The following is a 15784-nucleotide window of genomic DNA, read 5'->3' on the forward strand; positions in this document are numbered from 1 at the left end:
ACAGACACCCGGTCAACTGGCAAGAGGGTGAGCACCTGGCCCCAAGCTGGCAAAGGATGACCTGAGCTGGAAGGGACAGGGAACCTGCTCCTGCTGCCCCTGTTCCTGGCAGAGGTGCCCACGATCCCAGCCTGGGCATCCCTGAGAGCGCTGTCCAAACGCTCCTGCAGCTCTGGCAGCCTCGGGGCCGGGCCCATTCCCTGGGGAGCCTGGGCAGTGCCCAGCAGCCTCGGGGGGAAGAACCTTTCCCTGAGCTCCATGGCCAGCCCTGACCCAGCTCCAGCCGTTCCCTGGGCTCCTGTCCCTGTCCCAGAGCAGAGCTCAGCCCCTGAAGAACCGCCCCACTTTGCTGGTTTTGCAAGTTCAGGGATTGCAAATTTGGCTGCAGCAAACATTTCCAGGTCCTCAGCGCCATCCCCAAGCACTGAGTAGGCCGGGAAGGGAGAAGGAAGGGCTGAACTTTGGGTTCATGTCCAAGAAATCCCCACAGAATCCCAGAATAGTTTGGGCTGAAAGGCACCTTAAAAACCATCCCATTCCACTCCCTACCATGGGCAAGGCCACCTCCCACTATCCCAGGGTGCTCCAAGTCCTGTCCAACCTGGCCGTGGACATTTCAGGGACGGGACATGAGGATCCCACTCACTCTGTGAGGATGGATGGGGAAGAGATTCCAGCACCGCCCAGCCCCAGGTTCATGCTGTACACACCGGGAGGAAGGGCCGTGTTTTGGGGCTGTCCCGTGGCTGTGGCGATCATGTGGGACACACAGCAGCACGAGGAAAGAGCCAGGGCCCATCCTGCTGCCAGCCCACGGTTCTTGATGCTGCTGGAGCAGCTCCCAGGGCAGAGGATGGGGCCGGGGGCAGGGGATGAGCAGCAGGGTGAGTGGGGCCAGCAGCAGCACAGCTGGGTGCCCAGGTGACACCAAACCCTGTCATCACCTGTGGCCACCAGGCTGAGCACCAGCACAGAGGTGACCCAGGGGACACCCAAGCCACCACAGCCCCTACGGCTGCAGGGTGTGGAACCCCTCAGGTCAGCACTGAGCCCCCCAGACCCGCGGGAAGAGGGTGAAGCCCCCCCAGCTCCCTTCACAGCCCCGCGGGTGGGACCCCCGGGCCCCTGGTACAGGTCCCTCGCAGCCATGGGGTCCCCCGTAGCCAGAGCACGACCCTCGCCCCCGCCACTGCCGCTGCCAGTCCTCCCTCTGCCCCGCCTGCAGCCCTTTATGGCCGTTAATTGCCGCTAATTGCAGGCGGCGGGGATTATGTTCCCCGCCCCTCTTTACCCCCCCGTTCTGTCCCCCAGCCCCTCCCCAGGCCGGAGGAGCTCCTGGGGGTGCTGGGGCTGGTCCCCCCCTGCTGCAGCACCCTGAGACCCCTCCCAGCTCTAGTACCTCTATTCGGGACAAGCCAAGGGTCCCCATTAGGGGCACCCCAAGACCCCACTTGGGGCATCCGAAGAAGCCTCATAAGGCACCCCCAACACGGGACACCCCAAACTCTCACTCCCCTCCCACCTGGGATGCCCCAAGAGCCCCTCGAGGGCAGCCAAAGCCTCTCCTGGTTAGGATACCCCAAAACTGTCCTCACTCAAGGGCACCTAGGGCCCCTCCAGGTCCCTCACACAGGGCACCCCAAGGACCCCCACGCCACCGCAGCCCCACAGCAGAGCCCCCACTCTGCTCATTACAGGGACCCCAGTAACGATGGAAACCAGTGGCCATTGCACTGGTGGTGCTCTGACACCTCTGGGTGTCCCCACTGCCCACAGGTGCCACTGCCTGGGCCCCAACTGCCCATGGGTGCTGCTCTCCAGGGGTGCCCCTGTCTGTAGCTCCCCGTTTTCCACAGCCCCCAACTGCTCGCGTGTCCCCACAGCCCTGGATCCCTGCTGTTCCCGCTCGCCTGAGTGGCCTGGCCAGCCCTGCAGGGGCAGAATGAAACCCTGGTGACCGGGTGCCACACGGAGAGTGGGTGCAGCTGGGCACAGAGCGACAACGGGGTGCCCAAGTGAGGTGAGGGATGATGAGCATGGAGAAGGGTTTGGGTTGGGAGGGACCTCAAAGCCCATCCAGTGCCAGCCCTGCCATGGCAGGGACACCTCCCACTGTCCCAGGCTGCTCCCAGCCCCATTGTCCAGCCTGGCCTTGGACACTGCCAGGGATCCAGGGGCAGCCCCAGCTGCTCTGAGCACCCTGTGCCAGGGCCTCACCACCCTCCCAGGGAACAATTCCTGCCCAAGATCCCATCCAGCCCTGCCCTCTGGCACTGGGATCCATTCCCTGGGTCCTGTCCCTCCGTGCCTTGTCCCCAGTCCCTCTGCAGCTCTCCTGGAGCCCCTTTAGGCCCTGCAAGGGGCTCGGAGCTCTCCCTGGAGCCTTCTCCTCTCCAGCTGAGCACCCCCAGCTCTCCCAGCCTGGCTCCAGAGCAGAGGGGCTCCAGCCCTGCAGCAGCTCTGTGGCCTCCTCTGGAGTGGCTCCAGCAGCTCCCCGTGCTCCTGATGTTGTTCCCCAGGGCTGGGGCAGCTCTGCAGGTGGGGTCTCAGCTGAGCGGGGCAGAGGGGCAGAATCCCCCCTCCCCTGCTGCCCACGCTGGGGGCTCAGCCCAGGGCACCAATGGATTTTGGGACTGGGACCTGTCCAGCAGCACCACAGTGCCTGGAACAGGAGCTTTTCTGTGGGGACAAGGAGAAGGGCAGACCCAGAGCAGGGTCACCAAGCCTGGGCAGGGACAGATCCACCTGTGGGAGGTGGCAGATGTCCCCGTTGGTTCCTGCTCCGGCCCCCAGGCTGGCACCTGTTCTTCTCCCTGGGCCCAAGGACATGGGAACGGGTACCAAGAGGCTCCAGGCAGGGAGACACCGTGGGTAGCACAAGAATTCATATATAGTAAAAAGTCTTTATTAAGAAGGCTTTGAAGTCAAAAAATAAAACTCTTGATACAATTTTCATAACCGTCAAGTCAGCTCAGCAAATATATAATCAGTACTTTAGCCATGTAAGGTTAAAGGTCCGTTATTTTCTTTTTAAAATAAAATATATTTTAGTTTTTAAAATTTATTCAATAAAGTACATATTTTCCTATAAATTCCCTACATATACATAAAGTGGTAAAAAATAAAAAAAAATAAAAAAAAGAAAGAAAACAAAAGAAAACAAAAGAAAACAAAACAAAAAAATAAAACCCCCAAACCAACCACAAAATAAAATGGAGATAGAAATCTGTCTGGTTTTTGTGACGTGGTGTGTTAACTGTGCCCCCTCCATCTTGTCCTCCTGACCTCACATCACACATTTTTGGGCAGTTTTCACATTGGCAAAATACAAGATAGACCTGCATTACAAAAAAAAAAAAAAAAAAAAAAAAATTTATAGAACCACTGAGAATCATCCAAAAAAATAACTACATACAAAAAGAACCACAAAAAAAAAATTATTACAATAATAATAGAATGATTTTAAAAAAATAAAAGACAACCCTTGCGTGTCCTAAAATAAAAAGTGCAACCGGACCTTTTCTTTCTGGTTATTTCAGTTTGCAAACGGAATACTGGTATTTGGGAAGGACTGGTGGAGAACAGCCGGGCTCCCTCCCCAGCCCCACAGCCAGGTGAAGAGTTAAAGCTATTCTGTAAACATCGGAGTTTCCTCCTTGCAGAATTCACGCCCCTCTTTCCTCATCCTCATCCTCGTCTTCTTCTTCGGCCCCTTCGCCCCCACCCTCCCGACCCCCCGGATTCGGCCTCCCCCCGCCCCCGCCGTGCCCTCTGCGCCTCTCCAGCTCCTCGCCGCCGCCTCTCCCCCCTCCCCGCCCCGTGCGCCCATTGGATCTGGTATTAAATAAAAAGCTCGATTTAAACAGTTTGAAGTCCTTAAAACGCCGTGGTGTTGGGGTGGAGGAGGGGGGGGCTGCCGGGCGAGCCCCCGGGCTAGGAGAAGATGTGGATGGCTTGGGTGGCGGGCACGTGGCACGCGGGGCACTGCGGCTGCGCCCGGCCGCAGATGCGCAGGGCACACTCCATGCAGAACAGGTTGTGGCCGCAGGGCACCAGCGCGGCCATCACCTCGCTCTCCAGGCACACCATGCACTCCCGGGAGCTCTTGCGGTGCCCATCCGAGCTGCTGGAGTCGGTGGGCGAGCCCGAGGCGGCCGAGATGCTGCCGGGCAGCGAGGAGGAGGAGGAGTAGCCGGTGCTGTTGGAGAAGGAGGAGAGTGAGCCCTGGGCGGGCAGCCAGGCCAGGGCGCCGGCGGGGTCGCTGGGGATGCGCCGCGCCGAGGGGTGCTCCAGCCCCGCCGCCCCGCTCTCGGGCAGGGTGGGCGAGTGGCGCGGCGTGGCCGGGCCGCTGTTGCGTCTCTGCGAGCTGTTGATGGAGGAGCAGCTGCTGAAGGCTTGCAGGGGGTTGCCCGAGCGCTCGAAGGGCGACCAGATGGTGGTGGTGGGCGTGGTGAGGTCGAGGGCCAAGAAGTCGAAGCCGAAGTCGCACTCGTCGGAGCCCAGCGGGGCCGGGGGCTCGCTGAAGGTGCTGTAGGGGCTGGTGGGGCTGGCGGCCGCCACGCGCCCGCTGTAGAAGGACTCGGTGGAGCCGCTGCCCAGGGAGCTGAGGCTGTCGTTGCGCAGCGCGGCCGAGGGGCGCTGGGCAGGGTGGGGGGCCTTGGCCCACGGGGCGGCCGCGCTGCCCTGCAGGTCGAGGCAGACGTCGGTGCCGTTGGAGTGGAAGTCGTTGTCGGCGTTGACATCGATGAAGGAGCCTGTCCGCATGGTGATGTGCGCCTCGATCTCCTCGCGCGCCCGGTCCACGTTCTCGGGCATCCCCGTCACCTCGAACACGGGCTCCTTGTCCCGGCTGGGCGTCACGATGTAGGTGTGCGTCTGCTGCTGGATGCGCTTGATGGTGGCTCCCTTGGGCCCCACCACCAGCCCCACCACGCGGTAGGGGACCCTCACCTGGATGGTGGTCTGGCCCGGCAGGTTGGGGGGCCCCTGCAGGGCCCCTGTCAGCCCGTTGACCTTGTTGCGCGTGGCCCGGATCATGGAGAAGTGCTCGGCGGCTGACAGGATCTCCCGCTTGGCCATCTCCACGTCCTCCTTCCTCCCGGTGACGATGAACACGGGCTCCTCGCCCCTGACTGGGGTCTTGATGTACGTGTTGGTCTTGGCACGCAGGGCTTTGATTTTGCAGCCTGCAGGGCAACGAGAAGGGGGGAAAATGACACATCAGCGCTGAGATCTCACAGTGACCCTCTGCTCACCCAGGATGGGGACACAAAGGACCAGCAGGAACCAGAAGGCCCCTTTGGCTCTGCACCTGCAGCACGGACACCCTTGGAGAGAGGAGTCCCTCCTGCCTCTGAGGCAGATGGGGCTCATGGCTCCGTGCTGGGGGGCTGCCCTGGCTTCTCCTGGCTCCTGGCACTGCTCTGACTCTCAGGGGTTGAGGATCAGCAGGATGCAGCCAGAGGGCTGGGACAGGCATGGGCAGAGGTGCCAGGGCAGGCAGCCAGAGGGGCCACTGAGTGGGTGAGAAGCTGGATTCACTCCAGAGGTGTTCAAGGAGGTACAAGGAAAAAAAGACGTCAAAATGGAAAGGAAGGAAAAGGCTGCTTGTATCCTGCAGGTGCACTGACACCCCTGAGCAACAGCCCTGGAATGCACTCCTGGAGTGAGAGGGGAGCTGGAGCTCCCCAAGGCAGGGGGCACAGCCACCCCCTCCCCTCCTTGTCCCCAGGGAGGGATCCCCAGTGCCTGGGCTGAGGCAGGGGTGCTCCCAGGACAGGGGTGCTCCCGGGGCAGGGGTGCTCCCGGGGCTCCTGCTCTCCCTGTTCTGCAAAGTCCTGCTTCCCCCGCAGGAGGAACGTGATTCAGCAGGCAGAGCATGGCCGGATGTGGGATTGCAGGATGGTGCTGCCAGCTCTGCCTTCGCCCCGTACAGCCCCAGGCACGGCCCCAGGCACGGCCCCGGGCACGGCCCTGCCGGGCTCCGGCTGCAGGTCCTGGCAGCATCATCCAAACGAAGGCTCCCGCTCTCCTCCGGGGCTGCAAAAGGCCCCAAGTCTCCTCCAGGGTCACTTTGCTCTGCTCCACTGAGGAGCAGTGTGTGGCTGCCAGCCCAGCCCCACTCCCTGCACCCCCAGCCCTAATTGCATCCACTCTTCATTAAGTCCCTGCGAACCAGGCACAATGCGACCGGAGCTCACCGGCCACTGGCACACAGCAGGGAGTGACCCCCACCTGTCCCCTCCCACCCCAGAGCTTTGCAGGGCATCCAACACAAAGCTGGGGGCCAGCAGGGATGGAGGGTGCTCGCTCGGAGCCCTGAGCCTGTCCCTGTCCCTGGCAAATGCTGCTGCAGATCCCTGTGGATAAACAGCTCGACTCCTCCGGGCACAGCCAAGCAGCTGCCAGTGCCTGGTTGGCTCCTCTGTGAACGGCTCAGGGCACTCCTTCCCCTCCTCCTCCTCTTCCCAGACGCTCCCTGAGGAAGGGCAGGGCTGCTCTTCCAGCTGTGAGGCTGGGGAAGGAGCGGCCTAGAAGGCTGAAGGGCCTCAGCACATGAAAGATGTGGAGCTGCTGGAGCCACTCCAGAGGAGGCCACGGTGATGCCCCAAGGGCTGGAGCCCCTCTGCTCTGGAGCCAGGCTGGGAGAGCTGGGGGTGCTCACCTGGAGAGAAGGCTCCAGGGAGAGCTCCGAGCCCCTTGCAGGGCCTAAAGGGGCTCCAGGAGAGCTGCAGAGGGACTGGGGACAAGGCCTGGAGGGCCAGGAGCCAGGGAATGGCTTCCCAGTGCCAGAGGGCAGGGCTGGATGGGATCTTGGGCAGGAATTGTTCCCTGGGAGGGCGGGGATATTGGGTTTCTGTAGCCAGGTGTTGGTAGCAGGGAGGTTACAGGGGTGGCTTCTGTGAGCAGCTGCCAGAAGCTTCCCCCACGTCTGGCAAAGCCAATTCCAGCCGGCTGCGGGATGGAGCCGGCACTGGCCAAGGCCCAGCCCAGCAGAGACGGTAGAGACGCCTCAGGATCAGGGATTTAAGAAGGAAAAAAGGTGTTGTGCAGCTGTCCTTGGGTCTAGAGAAGAGCAGGGTTAGAACATGTGAGAGGAGCAGCTCTGCAGACAGCCAGGGCAGGGCAGGAGGAGGGGCAGGAGCTGCTCCAGGCGCCAGAGCTGAGGTTCCCTGCAGGGAAAATCATGGTGAAGGCTGTGGAAGTCCACAGGGGTGCAGAGAGGCACCCGCAGCCCCAGGAGGAGCCCACACTGGAGCAGGGGCATGCCCAAAGAAGGCTGTGACCCTGAGGGAAGCCTGAGCTGGAGCAGGGTCCTGGCAGGGAGCTGCAGACCCATGGAGAGAGGAGCCCACGCTGCAGCAGGTTTGCTGGAAGGACTTGTGACACTGAGGGGGACCCAGGCTGGGACAGTGTGTGGAGAACTGGGTCCCGTGGGAGGGACCCCACACTGGGGCAGGGGAAGGGCTCCAGCAGCAGGAACAACGTGGGATGAACTGACTGTGATCCCCATTCCCATCTCCCTGTGCTGCTGGAGGGAAGAGGTAGAGCCCAGGAAGGAGGGAGGGGTAAGGGGAAGGTATTTTTAAGATTTATTTTACTTCTCACGGTCCTGCTCTGATTTTGTTAATAATAAATTCAATTAATATCTCCAAGTTGAGTCTGTTTTGCCCCTGACAACATTGGGTGAGGGATCTCTCCCTGCCCTTATCTCAACCCATGAACCCTTTGCTGTATTTTCTCTCCCTTGACCACTTGTGGAGGGCAGTGATGGAGCAGCCTTGGTAGGTGCCTGGAACCAGCCAGAGTCACAGTGAAACAGGGTGCCCAGAGCAGCTGGGGCTGCCCCTGGATCCCTGGAAGTGTCCAAGGCCAGGCTGGACATTGGGGCTTTGGAGCTGCCTGGGACAGTGGAAGGTGTCCCTGCCTTGGCAGGGGGTGGGACTGGATGAGCTTTAATATCCCCTGCAACCCAAACCATTCTGGGATTCTGTGACTCAGCCAGGGCTGGAATGGCACAAGAAGTTGAGCCAGCTCTGTCCCAAGCAGGTAAATCAATCCAGGCTCTGCAGCAGCACCCGGAGAGCAGAGAGAGAACAGGAGCTGTGCTGTGCTTACACCTCGTGGATGACCAGAAGTGAAAAACTTCAGTCAGTGAGCAGCAGGAGCTGCCCTGGCTGCCACAGCCAGGCTCTTCAGCACCACTGACCCCTGGCAGGTGGATTTATGGCTGGGGCACATGGTAAAGCAACAGCCCAGGGACTGGGGCAGGGCAGAACCATCAAATGTGACATTTACTGAAGCCATTATCAGGTGCCAGCTCCTACAGGGCTGTCCTGGGAGAGGCACCTGCACCTCCCATGTTCCCCTCCCAGATTTATCCTGGTACCTGCTGTAAGATCTGCCCGTGCTCCAGCGCCTGGCAAACCAGGACAAGCCAAGGGCAGTGGGAAGAGGCTCTGCTGGTGCCTCCCATGGGCACCAGCCTCATGCCCAAGGTCCCAAATTCATCCTTTGCAGCATCACAGAACCATGCAATATCCCAGCTTGGAAGGGACCCTCAGGGATGATCAGTGCAGCCCCCGGCCCTGCACAGACACCCCAACAACCCCAGCCTGGGCATCCCTGAGAGCGCTGTCCAAACGCTCCTGCAGCTCTGGCAGCCTCGGGGCCGGGCCCATTCCCTGGGGAGCCTGGGCAGTGCCCAGCAGCCTCGGGGGGAAGAACCTTTCCCTGGGATCCATGCCCAACCCTTATCAAGTGGCAATTTCAGGATGCAAAGGCACTGGCAGCTCCAGGAGCTGCACGCAGGAGCTGCTCAGGAGCCACATCCCACGGGGGACATGGCCCAGTGAGGCTCCTCCTCTCCCCACTCCCTCACACCAGCAGCACCCAAATGATGCCACGGCAGCACCACAGAGAGGAAGAGTTTGTCTGGCTGCTCCCATGAGCCCTTCACAGGGACAAAGGCACAAACCTTGGATAAAAATCAAAGGGTGCCTGGCTTGGCCAGTTCCACCCTCCTCAAACCAGCAGTGCAGGAAAAATGCCCCCAACCCGTGGCTGCTGGATGATGCCAGGGCCATGGATGGCACCAAACACAGCCGGGGTGGGAGCTGGTTTTCCCAGGGGAGGGGTAGGAGAAGAGGATGGCAGATCTGGGAGGATGGGGATGCGGGGTCACCCCCTCCCTGTCCCAGAACCACACCAGGAAACACTGGGAAGGGAGGCAGCGGCCAGGGAAGCCACAGCCTGAGGCCATGTGCTGGCACCAGCACCAGGAACTCTGCCTGCGAGGAGCCTCCAGCACCAGGACACAGCAGGGCACCAATCTGTCCTGCCCTGTCCCCAGGCCTGAACTCCTCCTGAGACACCCCTTGGCCACAGGGACTCCCGGGCAAAGGTCCCAAAGCCCGGAGTGGGCAGGAGGGGCAGGAGGGGCAGGATGAGCAGCCTCCCCAGGCTGGGATCCAGGGAGTGTTGAACCCCGCCCGGCACAGCGAGCAGTGGCTCTGGGACACCGGGAACTGGTGGCAGACACAACCTCACAGCAGGACACTGCTGTCCCCCAGCACACCTGCACCCCCTGAGGTGGCTGAGCCAGGGCTGCCCCTGCCTGTGCTTGGGAGGGGGGATGGCACCTCGTGGCTGAGCCCCCAAGAGACACAGGAACATGAAGTGCAAACTGGTGGTTTAACCAGCAACTGCAACTGGGGGAGTCATGGAATGGTTTGGTTTGGAAGGGACCTTAGTGTTGATCTTGTGCCACCCCCTGCCATGGGCAGGGACACCTTCCACTGTCCCAGGCTGCTCCCAGCCCCAATGTCCAGCCTGGCCTTGGACACTGCCAGGGATCCAGGGGCAGCCCCAGCTGCTCTGAGCACCCTGTGCCAGGGCCTGCCCACCCTCCCAGGGAACAATTCCTGCCCAAGATCCCATCCAGCCCTGCCCTCTGGCACTGGGAAGCCATTCCCTGGGACGTGTCCCTCCATGCCTTGTCCCCAGTCCCTCTGCAGCTCTCCTGGAGCCCCTTTAGGCCCTGCAAGGGGCTCGGAGCTCTCCCTGGAGCCTTCTCTCCAGCTGAGCACCCCCAGCTCTCCCAGCCTGGCTCCAGAGCAGAGGGGCTCCAGCCCTTGGGGCATCACCGTGGCCCCCTCTGGAGTGGCTCCAGCAGCTCCACATCTTTCCTGTGCTCAGAATGACCCAGACCAGTATAAGCCATTTCAGATGAGTCCCTGCAAACCTCCACCCCAGCACGCTGTGACACCATCCTGGACGGCCACATCCCTGTGAAGCTGCTGCAGGATCAGGGTCAGGCTGGAGGGGGCTGTGGAAAGGACCTGGAGCTGCCTGGCAGTGCTGCCGAGCCCCCAGCCCAGGTAGTGCCAGACCTCAGCCCAGCAGCACCAGGTGGCACCCACACATTCCCCCAGCCAAGGGCTGCTGCACAGCACCAAAGGCAACAGAGCAGAACAAAGTGCCTGACTTTGCTCCAAGTCCCCACCACAGCAGCTTTAAAGATCCAAATAAAAACACCCCAAATCCAGGGGCAGGATGGAGGGGACAGACCCAGGGATGCTTCAGCCCCAACAGCCCTTTTGAACACCAGAGCCCGAGAGCGGCTCAGCTGCTGTGTTACAGCTCTCTGGTGGAGCTCTGAGTCCCTGTGGGCACAAACTCATCCACGCTCAGTTGCCAGCAAATCCCTGCGTTCCAGAGGTCTCACCCCACCCCCCAAATCACAGCCCCCCCGTGCCACCACACCCAGCTCTGCCTGCAGGGACAGCCCCGATGGGGGGTGAGCAGGACACTCCTCCCAAACCTTCTGTCCCAACTCCACACCCTCCTCTTTCACCCTCTCCCCATCCCACATGGCTCCCATGACACTCCACTCTGCAAAACTGCCCTGCCTGCACCCATCCCACCTGCCCTGGGATGGGACATTGGCAGCTTCTGACAAGGAACAGAATCCCAGGGGGTTCTCCCCGGGTAATGTGGTGATGGAGGCAGCACCCCAGGAAAGGCGGCTGCTCTCCCTGAACATCCTCACTTGGCATCACCAAAGAAAACTTGGCTCTCTGCGAGAAGCCCTAGACAGATCAGGGCTGAGACCACTGCAAGAGCCCTTGAAAACCAGCACAACACTGGGAGAGAGGGCTGGGAAGATCCTCTGTGCTCCAAAAACCACGCTGGAGGTGATGAATCCTGCGCAGCTCATCCACGCCCTGATCCCGGCACGGCCCAGGCAGCCTCTGCTCCCACATCAGGTGCCTCCTGCACACAAGGACAGAGCCAGCTCATCCCCTTGCCCAGACCACATCTCTGCTTGCCCGAGGAGGTCTGTGCTGGCAGTGCCCAGCTCTGAGCTGGTAAAACCCAAAAAGCACCAGCAGAGCTTTTCTGGAGGAGCCTCTGGTGGCACCACGCAGGAGGATGGTTCTGTCCCAGACTTGGGAACCCGCTGGTGCCTCACCCCTGGAGTGCTCTAGCCATGGCTCTTCGTCTTCCCCAGCTCTGCAGCACCTCCTGGCAGCTGACCCAGAGTTCTGGAGCTCCCGGTCCTCTTTGCTACCGGCAAATGGCACAGGATGGGCCCGCACTGGGGCCAGGCGTGGAGGAGAAAATGCTGCACCTCCATCACAGCTCCTCTCCCTCGTGCTGAGCGCTCCCTCCCAGCTCTGCACACAGGAACGAGCTCATCCCTCACCCTGCTGCAGGAAGCCAGCACAGCACACTTTGGCTTCTTCTCCAGACACTGGGAAGAGCGGGGCAGGGAGGCTGGGCTCTTCTCCTCGGGACACAGTGTGCAGCCAGTGCCAGCTCTCAGACGTACAGGCAGATCCTGCAGCAACCAGACCCATCTGTGTGACCAAGCTCAGGAATTCCCAGCTCTGCTACAACCCAGCTGGGAGGAGGCAGCCAGGAGGATGTGCCAGGTGCCTCCACGGACGTGGCACCGTGGGCAGGAGACAACAGAGCAGCAACCCAGGGCTCTGAAATGAGAGAACTCCTTGCACCCCTGTGATCCATGGCAAGGTTACAGGTGCCCAGGCTGGCCCAGAGAGGCCCACGGTCACCCTGTGCATTCTCCCAGCACTGGAATGCCAGCCATCCTCTAGCAGCGAGAAGTGCCATGCGCCATCCTTCCCAGGATCTCCCCTTCGAGCATCCCAGCATCTTCTATAAACAGCAACTTTCCTTTTGTAGAGCCGTGACAGTCCCTGAGTGTCACAGATGGGGAGAGGAGCTGTGGCTCCATCCCATGGGAGGCACCTGGTGTGGGAGGGCAGAGCAGACGCTGCTGGGACAGCAGGAATCCACACCAGCACAGCGCCCGTGTGCCAGAGCCAGGGCAGCTCCAACACCTGCCCCCTGCTCCTGCTGATTCCCGTTATCCCCACGGCTCTCGCTGCTGGATGGCAAGAGGAGCCCACGTCGCTGCAATCGGTGCCCACAGCACCTTTTGGAGATGGTCCCTCCCACGGCAGGAGTCATGACTGGGCTTGCAGGCGAAGGCACGGCCAGGGAATCCCGCCCGGCCACACAGCCATGTGGGAGAGGAGCCACAGATCCCAGCTGCAAGAGGAGCCACGGATGCCAGTGGGCAGATGCTGCTCTGTGGTGTCACCAATGCCAATCTGGACATGGGGTCATGACAAACACTCCTCCAGCTTAGGCAAGAAAATACCAATTTGCTTTAGAGAACAAAGATTTACCTGATGGGCTGCTGCTGCTCTTTGTGAAAGGGTGAAATTAGGGGATCTGGAGGAGAGAAATTGAAGAAAAGGAGAAGTAGGAGAAGTTGTGTCCAGCTGCCTGTGTCCCACCTCAGCCTGCATAGGACAGGACATCCATGTGGTGGTCCTGGCTGCCAGGACCTCCCTGGTCCCCACTTGCCACAGCAGCTGGGTCTGGGCAAAGCAGGGCGGGTCCCAAAGTGCCCCAGGAGCTGCTCCTCAGCACACGGTGTGTGGGGAGAGATCCTGAGCCTTGCCCCACCTCCAGCCCCTTCCAGGGCACTTGAGGTGCACATCTTCATCCCCTCCTGTGTTCCAGGCGTGGCGGCACCACAAACTTCTGCTCCCTGGGTCACAGCCAGGCCGGGCAGTGAGGGAAAGACAAGAGCGACAGGGACATGGTCTGGGTGACCCAACCCAGCCCTGCGGTGTCACCAGCAGGGCACATTTGGTCACCACGATGATGATGGTCCAGCCAAACACCCCAAGGCTCAGCTCTACAGCCAGACCCCGCTGCCACGGGGCTGCCAAAACTGAGGGAGACTCGCAGGGGGGATCTGGGAACCAGAAGGACCCGGGAGGCAGCACAGGGTGAGTGAGAAGGGCTCTGCTGGGTGTGAGCCCTGGGGAACAACCTTGGTATTGCCCCTGCTCAGACTACACCTGAGCATCCTTGGTGTAATCCAGTGGCCAGTGGCACTGGAGAGCAGCTGGAGCACAAACACACTGCTGCCAGCCCTGTGCTGCCCAACCATCCCACCCCACCGTGTGATCGAGGGTGCTGAGTGCCCCTCCTCACCGAAAATCCAGTGCAAGGCCACCACACTGCATCCCAGCAGGCCAAGACCAGGAGAGGGGCAGGACACACAAGAGGAAACCCCAGGAGAGGGCTGTTCCTTCCCACGGGCTGGGGCTGCAGCACGGAGCTCCAGCTCACAGCCGGCCCCAGGTCACCTCCAACCCCACACGGTGCCCCCCAAGCACCCCTCCTCAAGCTGGTGTAATAATTTTTGCAAAAGTTTCACGAGCCCGTGGAGCTCAGCGAGCAGCCAAACTCCGCCAAGGTGCTTGGGCAGGTACCTGGCTGTGCACCCAACTCCTCGGGGCGCGGGAGGTGCAGCACCGGGGTCTCACCACACCGAAACGCCCAGGGAAAGGCACCGACCGGCAGCTCCCGGGCCAACGCAGCCATTCCCCCGGCCTCCTCCCCTGGCAGAACCAGGGCTTCTCAGCAGAGCCCAGCCCCCGGCACAGGTTCGGTTTCACGCTGCCGGAGCCCGTGGCTCCGCAGAGCCCGGCGGCGAGGCCACCAAATCCAGGTCTCCATCCAGCCCGGGAGGAAGAGGAGGAGAATCCTCGGGAGCAGGGCGCGGTGCCACGCTCCGCTCCTCCGGCTCTGCCCCGCCGCCCGCCCGGCCCGGCGGGGTCCGGCAGCCCGGGGGGACCCCCGGCCGGGGCGGTGGGACCGGAGAGGGGTGCTCGGAAAGTTGGGAGGCCGGGAAGCGGGGCCGGCTGGGAGGCGGCGCAGGCCAATGGGAAGCGCCGAGCATGATGTCACCGCGCTCATCACAGCATGGCTCTGGCTAACAAAGAGAACAATGAGGCTGCCCAGTTCCCCGCTTCCCCCCTGGAAAAAAAGCCCCCCGACCCCCGGCTCGCAGCCCCCCGGACAGGGAGGGGTGGGAGCCGCGGGGCGAGGGCATGGCTGGGGTGCCAGACCCCACAAGGGCAAAACACCCCGGAGGTCACGCTCCCTGCGAGGGGATTCCTGCCGGGATCCCTGCGGGCAGCAGCTCCTTTCCTTTTCCTTAATTCCTCCGCCCTGGGGTCTTTTCTTTTTGATTTTTTAAGGTGAAAGTTTGGTTTATTTGGTATGTCCTGGAGACAAAGCCCACTCCAGGCACACCCACCCGGCGAGGGCTGGGGCGTCCTTTTGTGACAGCTGGGTGCGAGGGGCTCCTCGGCCGCCTGCGGAGCTCCGGCCACCTACAAACGAGCGCGTTAATGACCATTTATATCGGATTTATCAGTAGGATTTGTAAACGAAGTCTGAGATAAGGGGCATCGTTTACACGCCGAGTCTGAGATAGGGAGCTGGAGGGGAGGGGGCAGAGGCACAACTACAATGAAACCAAAGCTCTCGCCTCGCTCCGTGTCCTGGCAGCTCCCATGGACTCGCGTGGCTCCCGGGAACTTTCCGTGGGCACCCGGCGTGATCCCACCCGGGCCGATGGAGTTTAATTGCTATTTCCAGGCAGTTCGGTGGGACTGGCACGGAGCGCAGCTCCCGGGACCCGCGGCCGACTTTCGGGGCCGTGGGATCTGCCGCCGTTAAGTTTCCGCCTCCGCACGGAGACAAAGCCCCGAAATTGCCCCGAATCGCGGGGTCCGGCGCGAGGGAAAGGGGGGTCGCCGTGTCCCGCCGGGTCCCCACGCCGCGTTACCTTGCCGGCCCACGATCTCGGCGACGTGCTCGGAGCTGGGCACGGGCACGCACTCGGTCATGTTCACGCTCTTCTTCCTGCTCGCCGGCGGCTCGGGCAGCAGCGCGGGCGGCCCCAGCGGCGGGGCCAGGCTGCCGAACGCGCCCGCGGCCGGGGCGGGGGCCGGCACCGGGGAGCCGCCGCCGCCGCCGCGCTCCCGCTCCCTTAGGCCGCCCGGCCCCGCGCCCCCCGCCGGCTCCTCCGCGCCCTCCAGCCCCAGCAGCGAGAGCTGGTCCAGGGCGAACCTGAGCGCGGCGGCTTCGCCCTGCGCCGGCGGCCCCTCCCGCTCCCGGCCGGGCTCGGGCTCCGGCGGCGGGTCCTGCCCGGCGGGCGGCGGCGGGCTGAGCAGGGTGAGGCAGCGCGGCGGGCCGCGGGCCGGCTGCCCGGGCTCGGGCTGGTACATGGAGCCGGGCATGGCGCGGAGCGGGCGCGGAGCGCAGCGGGCCGGGGCCGGGGCGGTGCCGCTGCCCGGGGCCGCCGCCGCCGCCTCCCTGCGCCCCCCGCCCCGCCCGGCGATGGGCCGGGCCGCGCCCGCCGCGCGCATGCGCGCCACGGCCCCGCCCA

At 62.4% G+C, this 15784-nt stretch overlaps 1 protein-coding gene across 1 annotated transcript; it reads right to left on the reverse strand.

Moving 5' to 3' along the window:
- Positions 1-3849: 3849 nt before the first annotated feature.
- Positions 3850-15635, reverse strand: MEX3D (mex-3 RNA binding family member D; the record flags this gene model as incomplete). The annotated part of the gene is made up of 2 exons (XM_082298096.1): positions 3850-5186; positions 15182-15635. The coding sequence occupies 2 exons, from the start codon at positions 15633-15635 to the stop codon at positions 3934-3936; spliced, it is 1707 nt and encodes a 568-aa protein (XP_082154222.1). The 3' UTR covers positions 3850-3933.
- Between the last annotated feature and the right edge of the window lie 149 nt (positions 15636-15784).

This window comes from Coloeus monedula, assembly GCF_965178545.1.
Source record: "Coloeus monedula genome assembly, chromosome: 27".
Classification (NCBI taxonomy): domain Eukaryota; kingdom Metazoa; phylum Chordata; class Aves; order Passeriformes; family Corvidae; genus Coloeus; species Coloeus monedula.